Genomic DNA, 21,899 nt, shown 5'->3' with positions numbered 1-21,899 from the left:
GATTTCTCTACAGGATACTTGGAATGACACAGTTATTAAAGTGGTCGACGACAAATTCAAGTAAAATAAGGAAAGGGTGAACTTATGTGAATTAAGATTTTTCCAATATGTCATATATAGTGCACCAGCGTTCAAGAATTACACACTGCAATCCAAAATGGCCTCACTTTCTCTTCAATATCCGAGTTCACCTGGCAAAAAGGGAGATTAAACATAAAACGAACTATTTTTTTCATCAACAAATTCGAGATGTGTTTATAAATTTAATAACAGGCAATTCTGCAGTGACTTCTTAAAGCAGGTATCAATACTGTACGGTAAAATTATTTAAGAAAACACTAAATTTTTGTTGGCTGGCAAATCTCAAACAAACTTCCTGGTTCTGCCGAGGACATTAAAATAGTTAAAGATTTTCTCTGCAAGATACTTTAAAATGTATTGACATGGAAGCAGATTTTATTAACTTTAGACTGAAACCGAAAAAAAAGCAAAATTTGAGGTGCTGGACTTATTGTAGAGAAAAAGCGTTTCCAGCCATTAGCAAGCAGTGAACTACTGATTGAAACCACCGAGTCCAAGAGCTAACGAAGTTGTTTTTCTTGCATTGGCGAATTTTCAGTCCTTCGTTTCATAAATTTTCCAGAAACCAAGTGAGGCAAGGTGCAAATAAATTTCTAACACCGGCAAAAAATATTTTATGAACGTTACTGCTGAGCTTTGGTGGTACATTTAGACAACATTTCTCAGTTAATGAATAGAAAACTGCGAAGATAATATCTGGTCTATCTGAACCAAGATGTTTGCAATACTTACATTGTACCAAAGAACATTAGAGCCACGCACTGTCGTACAAAATGGACTTGTTTTCTCTCAGCATATCTTTTTTAAAACCTGCATGAAAAAGAAAAGAGGAAGCTTTGATACACTGACTTTTAAAAACTGCGTTAGGCTTAGGAATTTGGTCAAAAAAATGCAGAGCTAGCGGTTCACAGAGACATTTAAAGCATAAATACTATTCAGACAGCGTTTAAACGCACAAAGCAGTATAAACTTATTATTTTTTTGCTACATGAAGACAGTTTATTTGGTTATTTCCCTCGGGATGTACTCTACATAATAAAAGAAAATCAATTATTTTCTTCCTTGGACTGATACTGTAAATGGTATAAGACAGAAGAGTTAAGAAAATGAGAACGAACTTATCTGACTATAAAATCTTTCAGATGTCGTCTACTTGCATCGAAGCGAAGGGTAAAACACTACAATCCAAAATGGCTGCATTTTCTTTCAATGCACGTGCACTCTGTGTTCAACCTTGGAAAAAAGAGAGCAAATGTCAATAAATGAAGTAAATCTCCTTTATTCAATAGAACAGTCTTGTAGTTGTACGATGTTGCTATTTTCAGGCATATTACATTGTATTCGCTAGCCTGAAATCAAGAGACTAGAGAAATGCATTTTATAGTGGTGACTGGCTTTCTTTTCGCTCAGAAAATTTACTGAGTACAAACGTGTTAGGTCTGGGATTCTGGTAGTATATTGTATTTCGATCAATCTTGCTCTGAATTAAATCGTTTACCAGGAAAACGACGAACAAATGACAAAACTACGATGTACTTATCTGGAATCAGTCATTTCCTGTAGTCAACTACCAGGTTGCGCTAGAGCCCAAGAACTACAACCTGCAATCCAAAAAGGTTTCTGGTGCATTTTAATTTAAATTACAATACACTAGAACAAAAAAATCATAAAATTGCAGCAAGGGTCAAACTGAACCATAGCAATCAATTTATCGTGATAGCTATCTTAGTCAGAATTTTTAAATCAGACTTTGCAACAAGGTCAGATCATACTTGTAAAATAAAGATAAAGTAAACCTAGAATTTACCAGAAATTGGAGTTGATCGCAAAATGAAGAGACTGATAAAGAGAGAACGTAGCTTCAAAGCTGAACACGGCTGCTCATAATAGACTACGAGTAGTCCCTCTTTCACTTAGTCCGTCGTGCGTGACGCGAAAGAAATTCGCGAGAGAAAAATGGCCGCACGATATCCTAGGGGCTAGGAGCGCGCGAAAGGAGGGACTACCGCCTAAGCCCAAGGGTTTGCCCTTTCACGGCCGAGTGATTTTTCGGTGTAGGATTTCTCATCTTGACGTCCTCTTATTATCGCCTGTTATCAATAGCCCAGGGAGATCTGAATAAAATTGCTCTACTCTACTCTTCAAGTAGCCAGGCAAAAACATATGCCGTGAGAAGTATATCTTCGTTCAGTGTTCGTTCAGCGAAACTGCCAAAGAAGTTTTAAACAGAAGACGGCGAATGAGGCCTCTTGTAAGGATTTTCGCTGCGTCTAAAAGTTATTGCGAAAATTTCAACAGAGTTTCAACCGAGAATTTACATTATACATTATACATTATACATAGGAGATCATCCAACTGCGGTGAAGTGTTTGCCGATAGCAGCGGAAAATTTCAGGTGAATGTCCGGTTTCAAGTGAGAGTCCGGATCAATCTTTCAAATGGGCGGCAGAAAGGCCAAGTTCAGTGAATTGATATTCGCTGACTTAGACGATGCTGTTGAGCGGCGAAATCACTAACACGCTCGCAGTCGGGTTGGAGGCAGAAAGCTTTGCCAAACAAAACACTGGATGAATTTAAATCTTTCCAAAGCCTGTTGGCAGATTCGCAAGAACATCACGGCTTGCGAAGCGCGATTCCAACGCTTCGATTTGCTCTGGTACCGCTTCGATTTGCTCCGGTTCCAAAACATTCCTGCAAGACGTCACAGGTATCTCGAATGTTGAGAACACGTTGTCAACGCGCCTAACATAAGCCAATCATATTTTTGCGTTGTGAGAGCAACGCATATAATTCAAACTCTTGGGCTTAGGCGGTAGTCCCTCCTTTCGCGCTCTCCTCGCCTCCAGGATTTCGCGCGGCCATTTTTTTCTCGCGGTTTTCTTTCGCGTCCCGCACGACGGACTAAGCGAAAGAGGGACTATTCGTAGTCTAGCTCATAATGGTTACATTTCCTTTGGGTTCCCCTCTGTTCGTCTAATGCCAGAAGGAGAGAGGAAACTGTCAAAAATATATCACCTTTGAGTTTGAGGTCTTATCAGTCGGTCAATCAGTTTGGTAGTTAGAAACCGGCCATATAACATCGGACAATATCGCCTGCATTAACAAATTTCTTAATGTTCTCTTAGGATTATTTTCTCGCCAGAATTCAACGCAAGTTTGCTCAAAATTGGTTCCATTCGTCAAGTAATTTCTGATTTCACGAAAATGTGAACAATTATGAAAACACGAGGATGAATGAAGAAAAGCCACAATACAATTATAACTCAAATCTGCCTTTATTTCTAAAATTCTAACTAAATATTTTGATATTACTTACCCGAAAATGTATCAGAAATCAATCGTGTGGCGAAGGACAAGGATGGCTGTATAACATCTCAACAAAGTCGCTCTCAAAGTAAAACCGACTAAATTAAACTCCAATTAAAACATTCACGAGCAGTAAGTTCAGCGGTTGTATGGAAACAAACTGTTCCTGCATGAGAAGAGAATTTAAATTCTCAGGGAATATTATTGACGTAACTTTAAAACTGTTCAGTCAGATCTTCATACCCTTAGCAACTCAGAGCATCGGAACAATGGACAACAAGCCGGGTCTAAACCACAGGTCACATTCCACAGGTCAAGAGTAGAAATCCTTACGCTACTGATGAATAACTATGCCAAAAGTTTCCCCTCGATCTAAAACAACATTTACGCAGAGTGCTAGGGTTAATTAGGGCTAGGAGACTGAATCTTGGTGCTGTTTATTTATCTGCAGCACAGTGACTCTGTACTCTGACTTGTGGAATGTGACCTGCAGTTCAGACCCATCGTGGACAACATTAAACAGTTACAAATACGACGAACAAGAGAGCTAGTATTTCTGAAATGTGGTATTCAGTAAGAAACTTTCAAACCTGCTATTCCGATGTGCTTGTCTAAACGAACTTGGTAATTCTTTATTCCGAAAGTTTCACACCCTCCCAGTATTCAACAATTTCTTCACTGTGTGGAGGTAAAAAATTGCTCAACGAACTGGTTATACTAAACCACTAAACTGCGGAAAAGGGCAAGCGTAGCGAAACGAGGCGAAAAGCGAACAAGGTCAAGAAATGCAAAAACGAAAGCGTATACTTATCTGCGAAGGGGAGCACATCGACGAAGATACTGGTCCACCTTCACAACACACGACGCTCTCTGACACTAAAATGAACGGGATGTCCTTTGAGACTTCCTTACATACTTGATTAAAATTCATTCCACCCACTAGAAAAGTGTTTGCTGCATCAGAATATTTCATTGAGATTTCTGTGCGTCAAACAATACAGCATACAATGATATCAATAAAAAAATATCGAATAAAGCACGCACTCAGTCGCCAGTTATTTTCTTCTACAAAAGCACAGGTATTTCAAATGAAATTCGTTGAATAGTTTTCAAGAAGTTGATTCTTGAAGTCCTTTGTGATATCACTTAAAACCCCAAGGAAAGACTGGACATGTGTCTTCGGGAGCTTGAAATTCATCGCCGCGTTTTAAATGCACAACGTGTCTTATTCTCAGTTGTGGTGGCATTTTACAGAGCCAAGCCCTGAAAACTAAAGGTGTCAGTGTTTACCATGACAGGCACGGAAGGCAGTGCTCGGACTATTCGGTGACAACACTGGGACTCTAAAATTTTGTGAAAGCAAAAAATATAAAAATATCAAAAATAATTCTGATAAATGTATTTAACATCAATTCTGTCTTGAATTCCAAACATGATTTGTTACCCACAATGCAAGGATTTGAGTTAGAGACAAAACTAGAGGTCCAGAACAATGCTTTTCTCTGACTTTCCCTTGATAAAAATAACATTTCTCTAACCAAATAAACAACAGACATAGTAACGGTTTCTAGCCAGCCCTCAGGGGCAGCCCTCCTTTCCGCCCATTCATTATGACTGACAAGCTTTTAACAAATCCTTTTTTATAGGGAAAATGTCTTTTTCCTGACCATTTCCTGACCTTTAGCAGGGTGTCTAAAAAAACTCGATTAGCGAATAGTGCAGTGGTGAACAGTCATGGATAATGGCGAATAGTCGTCAATAGTCACCGCTTTAGTTCAGCACTGATCTGGGTTCTTTGAAACTGATCATGTGAAAAAAAAATAAAGTAAAATAAAATAAAATACGAATGTGAGGTAAGTGCTCTGTGATTAGTTTATCAACTGAAAAGACACAAACGAGCTGCTCTGATAACCGGTCATAAAAACAACAACATCTAAGCTACATCTTGCGTTAATTGATTATCCAAACCGGTCGCGAAAGTATATGATTGTAAGCAACTATGTCAGCATACATAGTTTAGGTCAGCGGTTTATTATCAAAAGGCTCGGAGCCATTCCTGTAATTAACGTCATGTTGCAGGCAGGAGTAGGCAAAATTTCCTATTTTCTTGTCAAAAGTTTACACAGTTGTGGAGAATACACATGGCTATACTGCATGTGACCTGAATGGAGGGTAAAAGTGTTTCTTCAAGGCTGTCTACGAAAGACGAATGGACATCTCAGGTAGGCTGCCAGGAAGATACATTTTCAGTTATAAGCAGCTTTTTTTTAAAAAAAAAAAAATAAACTACTTAGTAGCTGAAGCTTATATATGGTATGTATTTTCCTAATATGAGTGTTTTGAATTATATGCAGATTGCAGTGCAGCCGTTGGATGATATTAAGTTAAAGGGCTCGCTACGCGCATTGAAGGATTTAGTTCAGACAGCGCTTGGACCAAATGGAAGGTAATTTTAAGTTCTTACATATAAAATCCCTAACTATATCAATGTAAGCGTAAATTTATTGTAATAAAATAAAACACTCAATTCTGATTGGTCCTCCCCACGTTTTAGTGGTCATTGTATTTAATTTGTTACTTGCATTGTAGCTTAGCCAATAACATGCTGTCAATCATGTTTACTGTAGTGTCGGCTGACACTATAGACCGATATATTGACCGATATATTGACCGACACTCAGCCAATACAAGGCTGATACAAGGCCGATACCTGGCTGATGTATCGACCGAGTATCAGTCAATATATTGGTCAACAGTATCAACCTGCACCACCTAATGTAACATGATCCCATTTTGTTAATATCCCAGGTAATGAAGGGTTTAGTCTGCTAGATACCCTGGTCCCTGGGGTTTTCTTTCTTCTTCTTCTATCACAAAAAGCCATCTTTGTGGTGGTCAAAAAGAGTGTAAAAAGACATGTACTTCAGGGCACAAATTCGACCATTAGGATATGAAGAGAGCAAGAAAACCTCTGGAATCAGGGTATCTTCTCCAAAGACCTAGCACTAAATAAAGTTTGCTGATTCATGACCTGTATTTGACTGATTTGATAATGTACATTGATGTCAAACCCAGGAGAGGGGACCCTGGCCATATGTGAGAATTTGACATCTATTACACATCATCCCACCCCTTCAATTATTTTAAATACATGACATTTGTACATGTGGGGTCCGGGCGTGAGGGTCGGGATGCTTGACTTTGTGAGAGGAGTACTGAGCTTGAAGCCTAACCATATGTAATTGTTGGATCATCTTGGGAATAAAACCCATGACAACTGTTGGAAGGGAAGGGTTTGTTTTCTGTTATGCCTCAGTTAATTTATAACTGAAGGTAGATAAATATCCATTCTGCCAGCTAGGTGGCAATGGAATCTAGTGTCACACTGTGCAAAGTAATAGCTGTACAGATACAACAATAATTTCATTCAATACTTTTCACTACAATACATTTGTCTTTATTTTGAAAGCATGTGAAGTTTCCCATCTTTATACTCGTCTGATACTCAGGTTGAAGTTCTTCCAGTCATCCTCTGGTGGTCATGTGACTGTAACATCAACATCAGGCAAGATTCTTCACAGCTTGTCTGGCTTGTCACACCCCATACCAAGGTTGATACTATCTGCTGTGAAGGGCCATCTTGAAGGCTACAGTGATGGTGGTTTGAGAACAGCACTTCTCTTACTAAGGTGCCTATTAACCTACATGTAATTGCATTTCATCTATCAACACATACAACACATTGCATCCATCCATGAAGCGTAACAAATTAAGCACACAGTTTTACTTTTCAAACGTTTCAACAACACGCACCATGACTGGTACAAAGGAATTTTAAAAGAAAGATTTGTCGCGTAAGATTTTAAATTTAAATTTATCAATGACATAATTTTTTATAATATCAATTATTAAATTCTTGAATTTATGAATTTACTTCCATTTTCAACAATGTAATATTGTTATATTTTTTATTGTAAAAAAATCATTTTAATTTTATGTACTTACATTTTAGCTAGGTTGTATTTTCTTTGTTTACTTGTTTATCAATTAATTTATATTTATGTTACTTACTTTAAGAGTGGGCTTCCTGCGAGGTAGGTTTATGGCTAAGCGCAGTTGGTACTATAAATATAGAATTGTCTTTAACCTACATTGAAAGTTTTGTCTGTTATGTAACACATGCAAAAATGTTAAATTATATTTCTCTTTCAAAGATGAAACTAGTAAGATGAAAGCCCCATATTTGGTACAGAACATGTAAAAAAAATGAAATGTAGTTGGAATGATTGCCACATCAACTTGCTCACACCTTGGGTTTAACACCTTAAAAAAAGGTGGAAAGAAACGCTTTGAAAGTAGAGAGTTGTATGAGACCTCATATAATCTTGCAATAATTATAGTCAGGGACCAAATCTTCTAGTTTATCTTTTTTTGTAGAATACTGTTACTGGTAATTGTAGAGGTGTGCATAGATTTATTGATCCTTATTGTTTCTCTGTTATAGTCTGATACAGTCATCCCTTGATCTGCCTGTCCCAAGAGCCCTCATCACTCAGATCAGTCAACATTCACTGTAAGTCATTACCAGTCACCTACAGTCATGTCGATGGAAAATGAACATTGATATTGGTAACATGAAGACCATGCTGTCCATTGTAAACAGCATAATTGGAACAAAGCCTGTTTGTCGTCTTAGTGAATCTGACAAACAGTATTTAAGTGTGCTCGTCATCAAGGTACAGGATTTAATATTTTTTGTGTGTTTATCTGGCGGTGGATACATGTTCAAGGTGCCAATGCACTCACTTAAGAGCAGCTTCGCCTAAATATCAACTAGACTTGGAAATAGCGAAAAAATCGAATTTCTTCAAACTCGCCCAGAATGAAGCCCTACGGGCACTAGTTACAAAAATATCGTTTTAAGTTCGATAAATCAAAAATTATTTTTTTCCGCAATTTTTTCGTTTCGATGCCCCAAATCGGCCAAAATCCATCGAAAATGAGCGGCATATTCAGAGGCTCCTAAACTCAAAAGCAAAAATCTTCATTACAAACTGATTGCACGTCGTATTTGTACTTCCTTTCTTGTCTATTTAGAGCTAAATAGATCGTGATTTGATTAGAACTTAAATATTTGACGAATTTTTTAAGTTAACGACCCAAGACAGCTTTACAAGAGGTCTACATTTAGCCTATTTTCAAATGCTAAAAAGGCGTTCTGGTACACGGCTTTTCCCGAAATGACTAGTTTGGTCTGAAAGAGCATTGTTTCTTCTTCAAATTACTGAAATAAACTTTTTGGGTAAATAAAATCGTGAGCGCTGAGATAGCGAACCAAATGCAGCACTTCGTCCTGAAAACGTGACCTTTGACCCAAGCGTAACGAAACCAATTACTGCAAGAAAACCCGAAAGAAAAGCAAACGTTCCGTTATTTTGAAACAATTTCTAGTGATATCTCTCCGAAACCATGATTGCAAGAAACTATTTCCAGATATGAAATCTTGCAGGGTCAAAGACGGAGCTAAAGGGCGCATTTTGACACAATAACTTTGTTTGCCGAGAATTGAATTGCAGTCAATTCCAGTGAAATTTGCAAACTTGACGTATGTTAGCCGATACTTACCTGAATATTTATATTAATAGAAGAGTCGTCTTCTTGGATTAACCTTCAAAAGAGGCTGGACCCAGATTTGGAAACCTCTAAAAGAAGAAATGTTTAATATTCCGTGACCTACCCGATGCTATAGATTCCATGCACATGCCAACCGCATGTTTGTCGTAAAACCAACTGAACTCCACTGACAGTTTCCATGGGCAACCCCAAAATAAACAATCCCCAAAAATGTAAAGTGAAATTGGCTGTCTTCATGAACAGTTAGAAGCTAGAGTCAAGTTCCATTACCTTTTAAAAAAGCTTGATTCTACTTTGTTCACTCAGTCGTTACTGTCACGTTCGAATACTGCGTAGTATCGGTCACGCCAAAACACTGCAGACCGTGCAGACTGAGTAAGTTTCCCATACAAAGTCTTGTACGCGTTTGTCTATTGAATCAAAAGTCAAATACTGCGCTTGTGCCGCCTGTGGATAAATGACAAACTTTCAGATATATTTAACACTATTTTGTAACTAAACCCAAAAGAAGGAGTCACAATGAAAAGCCCAAACAAGTGTCTGCAGTCGGCACGGTCTCCACTGTTTTGGCGTGACCGATTCGCGGCTTTCGAACGTGAGAGTAGTGAACAAAGTCGACGCAAACAAATAAAATCAAGCACTTTTTAAAGGCATTAGAACTTGACTCTAGCTTCTAACTGTTCATGAAGACAGCCAATTTCACTTTACATTTTTGGGGATTGTTTATTTTGGGGTTGCCCATGGAAACTGTCAGTGGAGTTCAGTTGGTTTTACGACAAACATGCGGTTGGCATGTGCATGGAATCTATAGCATCGGGTAGGTCACGGAATATTAAACATTTCTTCTTTTAGAGGTTTCCAAATCTGGGTCCAGCCTCTTTTGAAGGTTAATCCAAGAAGACGACTCTTCTATTAATATAAATATTCAGGTAAGTATCGGCTAACATACGTCAAGTTTGCAAATTTCACTGGAATTGACTGCAATTCAATTCTCGGCAAACAAAGTTATTGTGTCAAAATGCGCCCTTTAGCTCCGTCTTTGACCCTGCAAGATTTCATATCTGGAAATAGTTTCTTGCAATCATGGTTTCGGAGAGATATCACTAGAAATTGTTTCAAAATAACGGAACGTTTGCTTTTCTTTCGGGTTTTCTTGCAGTAATTGGTTTCGTTACGCTTGGGTCAAAGGTCACGTTTTCAGGACGAAGTGCTGCATTTGGTTCGCTATCTCAGCGCTCACGATTTTATTTACCCAAAAAGTTTATTTCAGTAATTTGAAGAAGAAACAATGCTCTTTCAGACCAAACTAGTCATTTCGGGAAAAGCCGTGTACCAGAACGCCTTTTTAGCATTTGAAAATAGGCTAAATGTAGACCTCTTGTAAAGCTGTCTTGGGTCGTTAACTTAAAAAATTCGTCAAATATTTAAGTTCTAATCAAATCACGATCTATTTAGCTCTAAATAGACAAGAAAGGAAGTACAAATACGACGTGCAATCAGTTTGTAATGAAGATTTTTGCTTTTGAGTTTAGGAGCCTCTGAATATGCCGCTCATTTTCGATGGATTTTGGCCGATTTGGGGCATCGAAACGAAAAAATTGCGGAAAAAAATAATTTTTGATTTATCGAACTTAAAACGATATTTTTGTAACTAGTGCCCGTAGGGCTTCATTCTGGGCGAGTTTGAAGAAATTCGATTTTTTCGCTATTTCCAAGTCTAGTTGATATTTAGGCGAAGCTGCTCTTAATTATCTTTATTTGCGGATTCTGACGTTAGAAAGGCATTGAGCGATAATCCTGTGTGTTCGTTTAATGCTTAATCAGTGAATAGCTCCAACGCGAAACAAGATATACCTAACTGATGACCTAAAATGACCACTTTCCATATTAGAATGGTATGTTTCTTGGAAGCAATGTACAATGGAATGAAATTGACCTTTCCTGATTTTTGCATCTTATAACTTTTTGCTGTGAGGTGTTTCGTTCCCAATTTTTATAGCCGGTTTTTTCACGAACCACCACAAGACAATTTCAATCTTCATAGCAAGTCAATTGCGTGCATTCTATATTTTAATTTAGGTTTTCGGCTCACCTATATGCAATCTTGTATTCTTCAAAAACCCACAAATGGTTGTCAATAACAGCTTAAATTAAAATTTTCCGCGCATAGAAGACACTGTAACAATAGGTTATCTGTCACATTAGCAAGAGCAATGTTTGTACATTATATTAGTTTTTCAGAGAGCGGAGGCACGTTTTCATAAAATGAAAAGTAATTGCGTACAGACGCTAATTTTCCAACCTTTTAATGTAAAACATAGGGATGTAAAACTAGGATGGTAAAGCAAAAAACCAGGGCATACTAATCTGCATTTTCTAATCTGTCGATACAGAGGAAAACTTTGAACGTAAGAGAACGCTGACAATCCTAACATGGAAACATCTACAAGTCTCCTTTCTTGTCTTTCGTGACCCATCGTTGATCAGATAGCGGCAAAGTTGTGTCATAACCTGCATTTCCTTGTCATTTACGGTACCAAATAGACACCAGCACGGTTTAAAATTAACTCGGTTTGATTCGCTAACCTCTGACGCATTTCCTCGACTGAACAAGACTGACAGGCACATCGCGTTCTCACACCAATAATAGAGAACAAATATAACAGGCCCGAGTCCAACTGCACTACCTGGTGGTTCTTGTGACCCGAATAAACAGTTCCTGTTTTCAAAACCAAGGAGAAACATTTCAGAAAGATCCACATTGTGAACTCCCTTAAATCTGTTAGGCGTCACGCCTTCCTAAAATCAATCGGTAAACAAACCTTTTGAAGAATCCTCAAAATGAATTTAGGATAGGCCTCGATCATTATCAATTTGCGGTTTGTTTTACGCGACAGCAAAAAAAAGGCCAGAGGAAACTGAGGATACTTTTCGTTTCAACATGTCTTTCTTTCTCACGTCAGAATTTGCAAATTAAAGGTAACTTTAAAAATACCTTGGTGGAAGACACGCTGTTATTTGAGCGCCAATATATAACATTTGGCTTTAAGTAGTTAAAAATGTTCGGTGTGTAGCCAGGCATGTTAAAAATTGGTAAAAAAGGAAAGGAATTAAATGGTTGTCACTGGCTAAAACTATGGTTATCGGACGTTTCGGCCACTACTGTTGCCTTCTTCAGCAAAAGATGGAAAATGCAAATGTTAAACGGCGTCCTGCTAGAATACGTAATAGATGTGTGATAAAACTAAATGAGCAAATGTCTCTAGAGTATTCTTAATGAGTGTAAAAATTCTTAATGCCATTGTACACGTTCGGTAGCGCTATGTGTTCGTTTATAGCGTTCCTGTCTCGCACGGAATGCCAAGCTTCAAGAATTAGTCTTTGTTTCCATACTGATAATCTGTCGACAATTTCAACGTTCTCCAAATCTATTTGGTGACCGTTGAGCATATGGTGTTTGGCCAATAAAGAGTTTTCGTCCACTGTTGCTATAGCCTTTGCGTGTTCTTTCATACGTGTTTTTAACGCGCGTGATGACTAACCAACATAAACACAGTCACAATCTTTACATTTGATCTTGTCAACAATGCCTCTGGAAGCCTCTTTCTCGATCTTGTCTTTAGGTTTTTTGAGTATGTTCGAGATGGTACGAATAGGTTTATGGGCGACCTTGACATTGAAACCTCGAAGAACGTTTGCGACTCTTTCGGAAAAACCTTTGGCGTAGAGGAGGATGACAAAACCACGATGGTCGGTATCATTCGTTTCTTGTTGTCTACTCAGTTGGCGGCCATTGTGAATGAAATTTGCAGGGTAGTTATTAGTGGCAAGGGCTTTCGTTACTCGTTTAGTTTCCCGTGAAACTTCCTCCTCCGTGGAAGGAATGTTCCTTGCGCGATCCATGAGAGTGCGCACGACCGAGTGTTTATGCTGAGGATGGTCGTGTGATTTAAAATTAAGGTAACGGTCGGTGTTAGTAGCTTTCCTGTAAACAGACACAGCGATCGAGCCATCTTCTTGTCTGGTTGTTTTTGTGTAGACAAAGGCAATGGAACCTTCTGATTCTATCTCGATTGTAAATTTGATGTGAGGGTTGATGGAATTGAGATGTGAGTGGAATTCATCTACGTGCTCTCTTTTAACACATACGTGGCTGTCATCTACGTATCTAAACCACCATTTAGGAGGGTTAGGGGTCGATGAGAGAGCCTTTTCTTCGACATGTTCCATGACGAGATTGGCCAAGATGGCGCTGACTGGGGATCCCATCGGACAACCGAAAATTTGTTGGTAATGGTTATCACACATCTATTTCATATTCTAGCAGGACGCCGTTTAACATTTGCATTTTCCATCTTTTGCTGAAGAAGGCAACAGTAGTGGCCGAAACGTCCGATAACCATATTTTTAGCCAGTGAAAACCATTTAATTCCTTTCCTTTTTTACCAATTTTTTTGGCTTTAAGTACCTTCGTATCGTTTCAAAGCGAAGGAAAACCTCCAATGCTGTGGGGATGCCATCCTTGGTATTTTAATATCACTGAATATTCAATACTGATCAAAGAAGCAAAGGAGCTTTTGCCCTCGCTATGTTTTAATAATCCTTACCAAACCTAACACTATTTTAAATGTATTTAAATACTATTTTTAAAAACTGTTTTAAACCTATTTTATGAAATAGATTAAAAACAGGGCGAAAAGTGTATTTTTAACGTAGTTTTCGACTGCTTTTAATGGTGTTTAAACCTGTTTAAAACACTATTGAAACAAAGTTTGAAATGTATTTTGAAAAGCTTTTAAAAATACAGTTAAAATTCCAAAACTCGAAATCCTTTGCTAAGTTTAAAAATATAATTAAAATAGTCTGTAACTACTTTAAAAATCTCTCGAGGAACACAGCATTCGGAATAAAAACAGGGCACAAATCGTTTTAAAAACAGCTTTTAATCTGCAAGACTATTTTAAACTAGTTTAAATGACAATTTTAAAAATATTTTGTACAAAATACAGTACCGCTCAAAAGTAAGTTACCACCTCTCGTCTCGTTTCTCGCGAGACGAGTCTCGTTTCTCTCGAGACGTTTCTCGTTTCTCGCGAGCTGCGTCTCGTTTCTCTCGAGAATCACTGAAGCGTTTAGTATGGCGTATATTACGCGTAAGAAACCGGTTACGGGTAACGATTGCCGCTCTGCAGTTCGTTGTCAAATCGATAGGACCGTCCAACATAAAATATGCATCGATCGTTTGCTCGATTCATACCGAACAAAGGTAATATCGAACATCGAACGTAACTACAAGTAGAGTTACATGCGTTTCAATTCGTGCGACCACGGGGGCAAAGAGTTGATTTTGCGAATCTTGCCCACTCTGAATGATTCAGTTACCTACATTTGCTCGCTCTGCAATAACCGCTAATTCAAACAAACATTTAATTTTGCGTAGAAGAAAAACGTTCCGGCTTTCGGCATGCGCCAGCGAGTCAATTGTGAATGGGAGTCATGAAAGCGTCACGGAAATTGTTGAAAAAATGATATTTTCGGTTCTATTTGGCATAAATCGTTCATTCAAACGCTGAAATACGATATCTTTGAAGACAGGAGTTTTTATCAAGGTTTCTGAGATGCGCCGCTTACATTACATGTAGTTTTAAATTTTTCTGCCAGCGCGAGTTTTGTCTAGCGGCACGCGTCGACAAGTCGACAACATAATGAACTTTTATTGTTCTCCGAAACGTCAAGGCAAACACTAAAAATATATTTCCAGTTCTATTTGGCATAAATCCTTTATTCAAACGGCAAAATACTATATCTTTGAAGACAGGAGTTTCTAATAATGTTTATGTGATGCGACGTTTTCATTAACTCAATGTTTTTGCAAGGGAAAGTTCCGTCTAGCGGGATTTAATACGCAAATGAAGTTTGTTTTGCAAAGCGTCGCGGCAAAAACATCGCCGGTTCTATTTGATACAGCATTTTTACGAGTATGAATAAAAAGTTAGTCGAGGTTTCATGATCAAAGCATGGTTTAGCATGTTCACGAGTAATGGTAATCGAGGTTTCATGTTCAAAGCGTGGTTTAGCATGTTCACAAGTTTGAATAAAATGGTAATCGAGGTTTCATGATCAAAGCGTGGTGTCGCATGTTCACAAGTTTGAATAAATGTTAGTTGAAGTTTCATGATCAAAGTGTGGTGTCGCATGTGTTCACAAGTTTGAATAAAATGTTAGAGGTTTGATGTGGCAAAAAGCGTGTGAACACAAATATGGATAAAAAGTTGGTCGAGGCTCAGTGATTAAAGTGTGTGTTCAAAAGGTAGTGGAGATTCCTTATGTTTACAAAGCGTGTGTTCTCAAGCGTACACAAGTATGATAAAAAGTTAGTCAACTCGGATTTCATGCGCAAAGCGAGCGTTCACAAGTTTGAATAAATTAGTTATTCGAATGTAAAGTGAAGTGAAGTATGATCAAAGCGTGGCGTGCTCACAACTTTTGAATAAAAAGTTCGAGGCTTATGTGCAAAGCGTGTGTTCGCAAGTTTGAATATTAAATTATTTGACGGAACACTTAGCGTCGTTTCGTATGTTCGCAATCTTTGGATAAAAAGTTCGTCGAGTTTCCCGACAAATCAGTTAGGAGCGATAGTTGGCAAAACATAGGCGGCGCTGCTGTGTTGACTTAGTGATCGCGATCGCGGCTTCAACTTCCAACATGTAGATCGGGTGACAAAATTCCACATGTTGTTTCATGAACACTACATTTTGAGTACCAACTGTATGAATCACGTTTAGGGTTGCGAACAACCTTTTTTTTTAAGATCTATACAAACAAGAGAATTAATACAACTGTAAAACATATTTGTAAACACGAGCGACTAACTTGCCGACGATTCACATACCTTCTACTTTTATCGTGCATGTATTTACAAAAACTAAACGTTAAGCAAGTCTGGCTGGAATAAAAAAAGGTTTGGCCGATGTATATGAAACAATACTGGAGGCTTGAGGATTTACATTGTATAATACACACATGGTACACACGCATTGCTGATGAGAATGATAATCGTGTCTACCGCGCTAATCGATACGATAGGATACAGACGTCTTCTTAACAAAACAGGTTTCCAATACCGACGAATGCGTCGCATTGGTACTTCCACTGCACTCGCGAGAAACGAGACTCGTCTCGTTTCTTTCGAGACGAGTCTCGCGAGAAACGAGACGCGTCTCGCGAGACGGTGGTAACTTACTTTTGAGCGGTACTGTAGGTTTAAAATAGGTGCAAAATTATATTTTTAACATATTTTTCGAATGATTTTAAAGGTGTTAAAACCTGTTTAAAACACTATTGAAATCCACTGTCTCAAAACATATTTCAATAGTACTTTAAACAGTTTAAAAATTAAAGTGGATCATACATGAAAAGAAATATATCAAATACAATATAAATATATGAAAATAGCTTTAAAATAGTCTAGAAATGGCATACAGTAATATAGTATAAAACAGCATAAAAATAGCACAAAATAGTATAAAAACAGTATGAAAATACTGTAAAAATAGTATAAAAATAGTATTAAAATAGTTTAAAAATAGTGTCAAAACAGCATAACAATAGTGCCAAAAAAATCTTAAACTTACATGTAACTTTGCTCTAGCTGTGAACAACACATGACATGCTAGAAGTAAGTGTAGGGCAAACTCAAGCTTGATGGGGGTGCTTGGCTCTACTTCTTTCTTTACTTGTATAATCAATGTATGTAGCTCTACACTTACTGTATCTGTATATGAAAAGCTGTAATAACACTTGAGCCTGCGATAATATTTTTTTTGTCTACTGTACATGTATAAAAGGCTAAAAGTTACTACAGTTTTAAAAACCAAAACATTTTTGAGTGTACGGCCATCATCAGTAGTACATAGTTTCTTTGTTAAGAAGAATTGCAAACAATGTAAAGGAGTCAAAGGAACATGCATGTATCAATACCAATTGAGAACTTGAGGCTAAGGGTCCATTACTTAGTATAAAACATCTTCTATATCACTCATTTTAAGACTAAATACAGGTTATTTACTTGTACTGGTATGCTATGTCTGCAGGGCTGTCATTAAGGGTTGTAAGCCGTAACACCTGTTATGGCTGAGTATGCTTGATTTTCCCTTGATGCTACAGGTGAAATTCCCTGTTGTTTAGAGAAATCACCCACAAAGTAACAAATTTGCTATGGGTGTGGAGAATAAGGCTACAGGTGACTAAAAAATTAATGACAACCCTGGTCTGTACATGGGAACTATATACATTGTAAACGTACATGCAGTACATGCATCAATCACTTCTAATCAAGGGAACCCTTAGGCCAATTTAGAGGGTACAACTCATTATGTGTGACTTTTGTAAATTTAGTAGGTGATGATCATGTTGTGCAAAGGTTTTGTTCATCTTTCATCACTGAGCAATGTCTGAGGCTGCAACTAAATCCTGCATCATTTATGTGGTCCATGTTACAGTTGCAAGCAAGTTGTGGGTTTGATTTTGAGTCATGGACTTGTTTTATGTACATGTACAAGTGCATGTAGCAATTAAAGCTGTACCATCTTATTGGGCCTACAGATATTCAGACTATGAGTAGTCCCGGCCTCTTTCGCTTAGTCTATTGTGTGTGATGCAAATGAAAACAGCGAGAAAAATATGTTGATTTTCTTTTGTGTCACGCATGATACATAGACTAAGGGCCTCTTCGTATGAGCGAGGTAACTGGCCAAGTGCTGTGTTGCAAAAGCGAAGCTATTTTGCCTAAAAAGTTTCGTCCTGGTTACCCGGGCTGGAGCGTTCATATGGGAAAATTTTCATCCTGGTCACTGAGATCTTGGACACAAAAACTGAGATCTCAGTACCCAGGCTAGCCTGGCTTCTCATACATATATGAACACATCAAAATTTTTACGAAGGAAAGAGTGGCCAGGTGAGATCTCAGAAAATGAGCCTGGCTGGTTGACCGGGCTCGTATGAAGAGGCCCTAAGCCAAAGAGGGAATACTCGTAGTCTTAGCAAGCAGGGCAGGGAAAAACCACATCCCATTGCCTGGGGCAAGTAAATTTTGCTCTTGGGCAAGTGAAAATGGAAGTTTGGAGGTCTGGTCAGGTGGGCAAGTAAAATTAGCCTCAGTACATATAATCTTGTGAATGATAATTTCCAATCAAAGCCTATTTCAAAACTTAAGACTGCAAGATGAGCAAAACAGTGAGTTGAAAGCATGGATTAATTTAAAATCCAAGCATACTTTGTATCTGACACAACAATTGTCACTGTTGGTAGTTTCTTTCACCTAGTTTCATAGTGCCAGTAAACTCATTTTGTTATAGTCTATCACTGAATATAGACAGCAACTAGTAAATGATGTAGTTGATAAGGCATGAACCCTACATGCCCATTGGACATTAGTAATATTTTAGTGGAGCCAACTGAAAATTAAAATATACTGGCCCACTGGGCAGCTAGATTTCATTTTTTTTTTTTCTGGCTCTGGCAAGATGAAGCTTAAAAAACCAAAACCACTTGCAGTAAGTTATAGGGAACCCAAGCTGTCACAAGTCAAGGTCATGTGCAATTTGAGGTAAAGTTTTACAAAGACCACAGTATTCAATCATGAAAGAATTAATTAATGCATACCATGTTCCCCTTGAAATAAACTTTGTAGCCGCAGTGTATGTAATATATGATCGATAATATTATTATTTACAAGTTAACAAAAATTATCCCATCAAGTTGTAAGGTTCATTCATTTCCAACAAGAAACAACTGTACTTTCACTGATGTGGCATGACTGTAGTAGCTGCATATAGCTTCCTTTCTAACCCTAAATTTAGTTATTTCCTCCTTTAAAAATTTACCAATGATTGCAGAATTGCAGCAATAACTTTGTAACCAGAAGGCAGTTGAAAGACCCCTATCAAACTCACAGAGACTTTGGCCCTAACAGGGCAGCACCACTCTCCATCTCCTGTTTCTCAAAGCTGAAAATAAAAACAAAATTATTTACTGCATTGTTTAGTTATTGCAGGGTTTAATATTTTAGCCTCCATGTATGTTTTGTTATCATGTTAAGTCTATAAAGTTGCCTTTCCACTTGAAGAAAAACAAACTGTTTGATTCAACTTCCACAGCCCGCACTTTAATTTCCCTACGAAGAGATCGATCAGTTTATGCCATGTCAAGATAGTAAAATGATCACAATGGATGAGTAATTTACGGCTGCACAAAAATGGCATACACAGTTGCAAACATATAACTGCCATATAACCGATCATACATGTATATAGAACAGTACCTAATTATGTAGACTGGACGAAGAACAATTCAAAATTCAGAGGATCTATGTTTCACAGGCAATCATCTAATTCGATAAAACAGCTGATGTGGTTACAGATATGTTACATGTATTTACATGTGCATGCATCTTTTCGAATGAAAGACACACCAAGACAGAAGATGGTCGGCTTACCTCCATTTCCTTGAGACATTACCAAGTTGAAGTCTATCAGAAAGATAAATCATGGTCGCTGCACCCACGAGTCATATGATTCGGTTCGGTCCCTTAACTTTTCGTCCAGTAAAAGGTAAAAAAACAAACAAATGAACTGTTGCACTGGTTTTAAACGACTGGAACGAAACCTCCGTTTTACACAGCAATTTTGAAATGGAAACAAGTCACGTGGTCATTCACATGATGTTTCATGCAATCACAGCTGACCAAAATGCTCGCATCAGAATATTGCACCGGCGGGTCAGCGGAAAATCGACCGGAAAATCCGTTTGCGCCAAAAGTTACGACCGCCAAAACGAAGCAAGAGGATCGCGTCGATCGCCACATTGGATATAGTTCTTAGCCCAGGATTTTTAACGGTACGGTATCTGTTTATTTTATCTGCTTAAACTTCATTTTTTTGTTTACAACCCTCGTAACTTTTTCAAGCGTATTCTCAGGTATTTTACATTGAGACATACGCGGGTAATGCTTGGCGATTTCTTGGTTGGATGCGCCAAATGTTTATTCATAAAAGAAGCTTTCTCTTAGATGCATGGCTTTGCTCCAGACGTAACTAATCACGTACCAAATGGAACGTTCGATTAAACGAACTTTATCGAAATCAATCGAACTTAATCGAACGATTGGGTCCGAACACTCGAACAACAAAATTGGGACATTCGAATGAATGGAATCGTACTTTGTTGTCGTGAAAGAATGTGTTGTACACATGTTCATGTATTGAGTAATTGCATGCTATAACACATGAAATCCAAGCCTGCCATGGACAGTCGAATCCTTGCATTTTGGTTGCGACTTTAGGTGTCACTCAACCTGTATTCGTCCTATTGTTTCTATCGTTAATTTTACTTTAATTATTTTCATTCTTCTCTATTATGGGTGTAGATTTCTTGGCAAAAATGATATTCACACAAAGGGGCTCTGGAAAATGGTTGAAGGGCCTAGTGATAGGGACTTCTCCCCATGCACATGTTAGTTTTGACCTTCAGTGGGGGATAGACAAGCATTCAGTGTAGTTCAAATTCAACAAATTTTTGATTAGATGAATGCACTATATTTATGTGGCAGGTTGATATATTTCCAAAAAATATGGCTAAGCACAACCAAGGTTCAGGAAGAAGAAATTACCTGGCAAGAAGAAGAAAAAATAATGAAAGACAAGAGGACAAAGTAATAAGAGAAGGATGAAAACACAGAAAACTACATGTAGCTGAAGTATTTCATTCTTTGCAAGAAACTGAAGCAGATGAAACAATTAAGTTGGGAAAGATTTGCGGAACCAGTGTGATTTACCACCAAGGCATTTTTATGTGGTCCAGTGAGGGTTCTTTATTCGCTTTTGCTTGTAACATTTTCAAGAAACAGAGTAAATTTAACCAGTTACAGAATAGCCCACTAGGACATGAATGAATGGGTAAGTGGATAATGCAGTTGATTCATGTACATAATTATAATGAAATGTTCCAAGTCTTGGTTCGGTAGTTGTTGTTCGCGAGATCTTGAAGCTTGTGCTCTAGTTTGCAAGATGGCATCCAAGCAAATGCGCAAAGGCCTCTAGGTGTTCTGAAATGTTATTGTTGACAACTGAAAAATAAAACTTTTTATCATTCGGTGCATTTTGTCTTCCTTTTCATTGGCTGAGAGCCCACCAAGTGACGTGTAAATAACTGCCTACAAATAATGATCTGCTCATGCATAGTGCCGTGTAAATGTGTTTGCTGCAAATAATATTGAATTTTCCTCTCATGCGTAATTGAAACCAAGCTCTCAGGTGAAATAATTTAAATGGCAGATCGCTGAGCTGAGCTGTGTGAGAGTGATTTAAGTGTGAAACCAAACTGGGTGGTCACAGATCAATTATTTGCCTCAGCCTTCAGCTTCGGGAAATAATTGATCTGCTTGCCACTGACAAATCATGATATTTTGCTCAACCTCATCCAATAATAATTATTATTCACAGTTATTGTGGAACCGGTGCTTTTTGCCAGCTTGCTGTGATGTTAGTAGTGAATGCCTCTTGTTAACAGATCAGAGCACAGACTCTCATAATATTAGCCTGGTCACAGCATCTGTCATTGAAACCAACCACTAAATTCAACATAAGTCTGCTCATAACAGACTGGAACAACAACTTTTATCATTAACAACTGTTTAGACAAAAAAAAAATGGATTTCCTACATTGTTAACAATAATGACTAAACTGTTGTACACAAATATTAGTTCAAACCACTTTTGACTTCAAAATTAAATGACTGTCAAATCTGGAAAACTGTAACTGCTCATATGGGAAACAGGAAAAAAAGAATTGTTTGAGAGAACAAAAAAAAAGGAATTTGG

At 37.9% G+C, this 21,899-nt stretch overlaps 2 protein-coding genes and 2 long non-coding RNA genes across 4 annotated transcripts; 2 read left to right on the top strand and 2 right to left on the bottom strand.

The window, feature by feature from the left end:
- The first annotated feature begins 5,359 nt into the window (after positions 1–5,359).
- LOC149112657 (molecular chaperone MKKS-like) lies at positions 5,360–8,159 on the top strand. The gene is made up of 4 exons (XM_089289173.1): positions 5,360–5,609; positions 5,742–5,833; positions 6,897–7,076; positions 7,892–8,159. The coding sequence occupies exons 1-4, from the start codon at positions 5,553–5,555 to the stop codon at positions 7,962–7,964; spliced, it is 402 nt and encodes a 133-aa protein (XP_089145299.1). The 5' UTR covers positions 5,360–5,552; the 3' UTR covers positions 7,965–8,159.
- Positions 8,160–8,682: 523 nt separating this feature from the next.
- LOC149112656 (uncharacterized) lies at positions 8,683–9,459 on the bottom strand. Its single transcript, XR_016207083.1, has 2 exons — positions 9,292–9,459; positions 8,683–9,089 (listed from the first exon to the last, which is right to left on the bottom strand). It is a non-coding gene; the product is annotated as an uncharacterized LOC149112656 (long non-coding RNA).
- A 3,084-nt stretch (positions 9,460–12,543) lies between these two features.
- LOC149112655 (uncharacterized) lies at positions 12,544–13,455 on the bottom strand. The gene has a single exon (XM_089289161.1). The coding sequence runs from the start codon at positions 13,327–13,329 to the stop codon at positions 12,559–12,561; it is 771 nt and encodes a 256-aa protein (XP_089145287.1). The 5' UTR covers positions 13,330–13,455; the 3' UTR covers positions 12,544–12,558.
- Positions 13,456–19,754: 6,299 nt separating this feature from the next.
- Positions 19,755–21,177, top strand: LOC149112654 (uncharacterized). The gene is made up of 2 exons (XR_016207079.1): positions 19,755–19,917; positions 20,630–21,177. It is a non-coding gene; the product is annotated as an uncharacterized LOC149112654 (long non-coding RNA).
- The last annotated feature ends 722 nt before the right edge of the window (positions 21,178–21,899 follow it).

The sequence above is a fragment of the Orbicella faveolata genome, unplaced genomic scaffold (genome assembly GCF_042242905.1).
Source record: "Orbicella faveolata isolate gen_17 unplaced genomic scaffold, um_ofav_v1 contig_2, whole genome shotgun sequence".
In the NCBI taxonomy this organism is placed as follows: domain Eukaryota; kingdom Metazoa; phylum Cnidaria; class Anthozoa; order Scleractinia; family Merulinidae; genus Orbicella; species Orbicella faveolata.
Note: the sequence above shows the minus strand (reverse complement) of the source record. Positions and strands in the feature narration are given on the sequence as shown.

What these genes read in the sequence shown, in the direction of transcription:
- LOC149112657 (XM_089289173.1), top strand. Translation starts at nt 5,553, where the DNA reads ATGGAGGGTAAAAGTGTTTCTTCAAGGCTGTCTACGAAAGACGAATGG. An exon ending in AAGACGAATGGACATCTCAG is followed by an intron (nt 5,610 to 5,741) that starts GTAGGCTGCCAG and finishes AATTATATGCAG; the next exon opens with ATTGCAGTGCAGCCGTTGGA. An exon ending in GCGCTTGGACCAAATGGAAG is followed by an intron (nt 5,834 to 6,896) that starts GTAATTTTAAGT and finishes TCTGATACTCAG; the next exon opens with GTTGAAGTTCTTCCAGTCAT.
- LOC149112655 (XM_089289161.1), bottom strand. Translation starts at nt 13,329, where the DNA reads ATGTGTGATAACCATTACCAACAAATTTTCGGTTGTCCGATGGGATCC.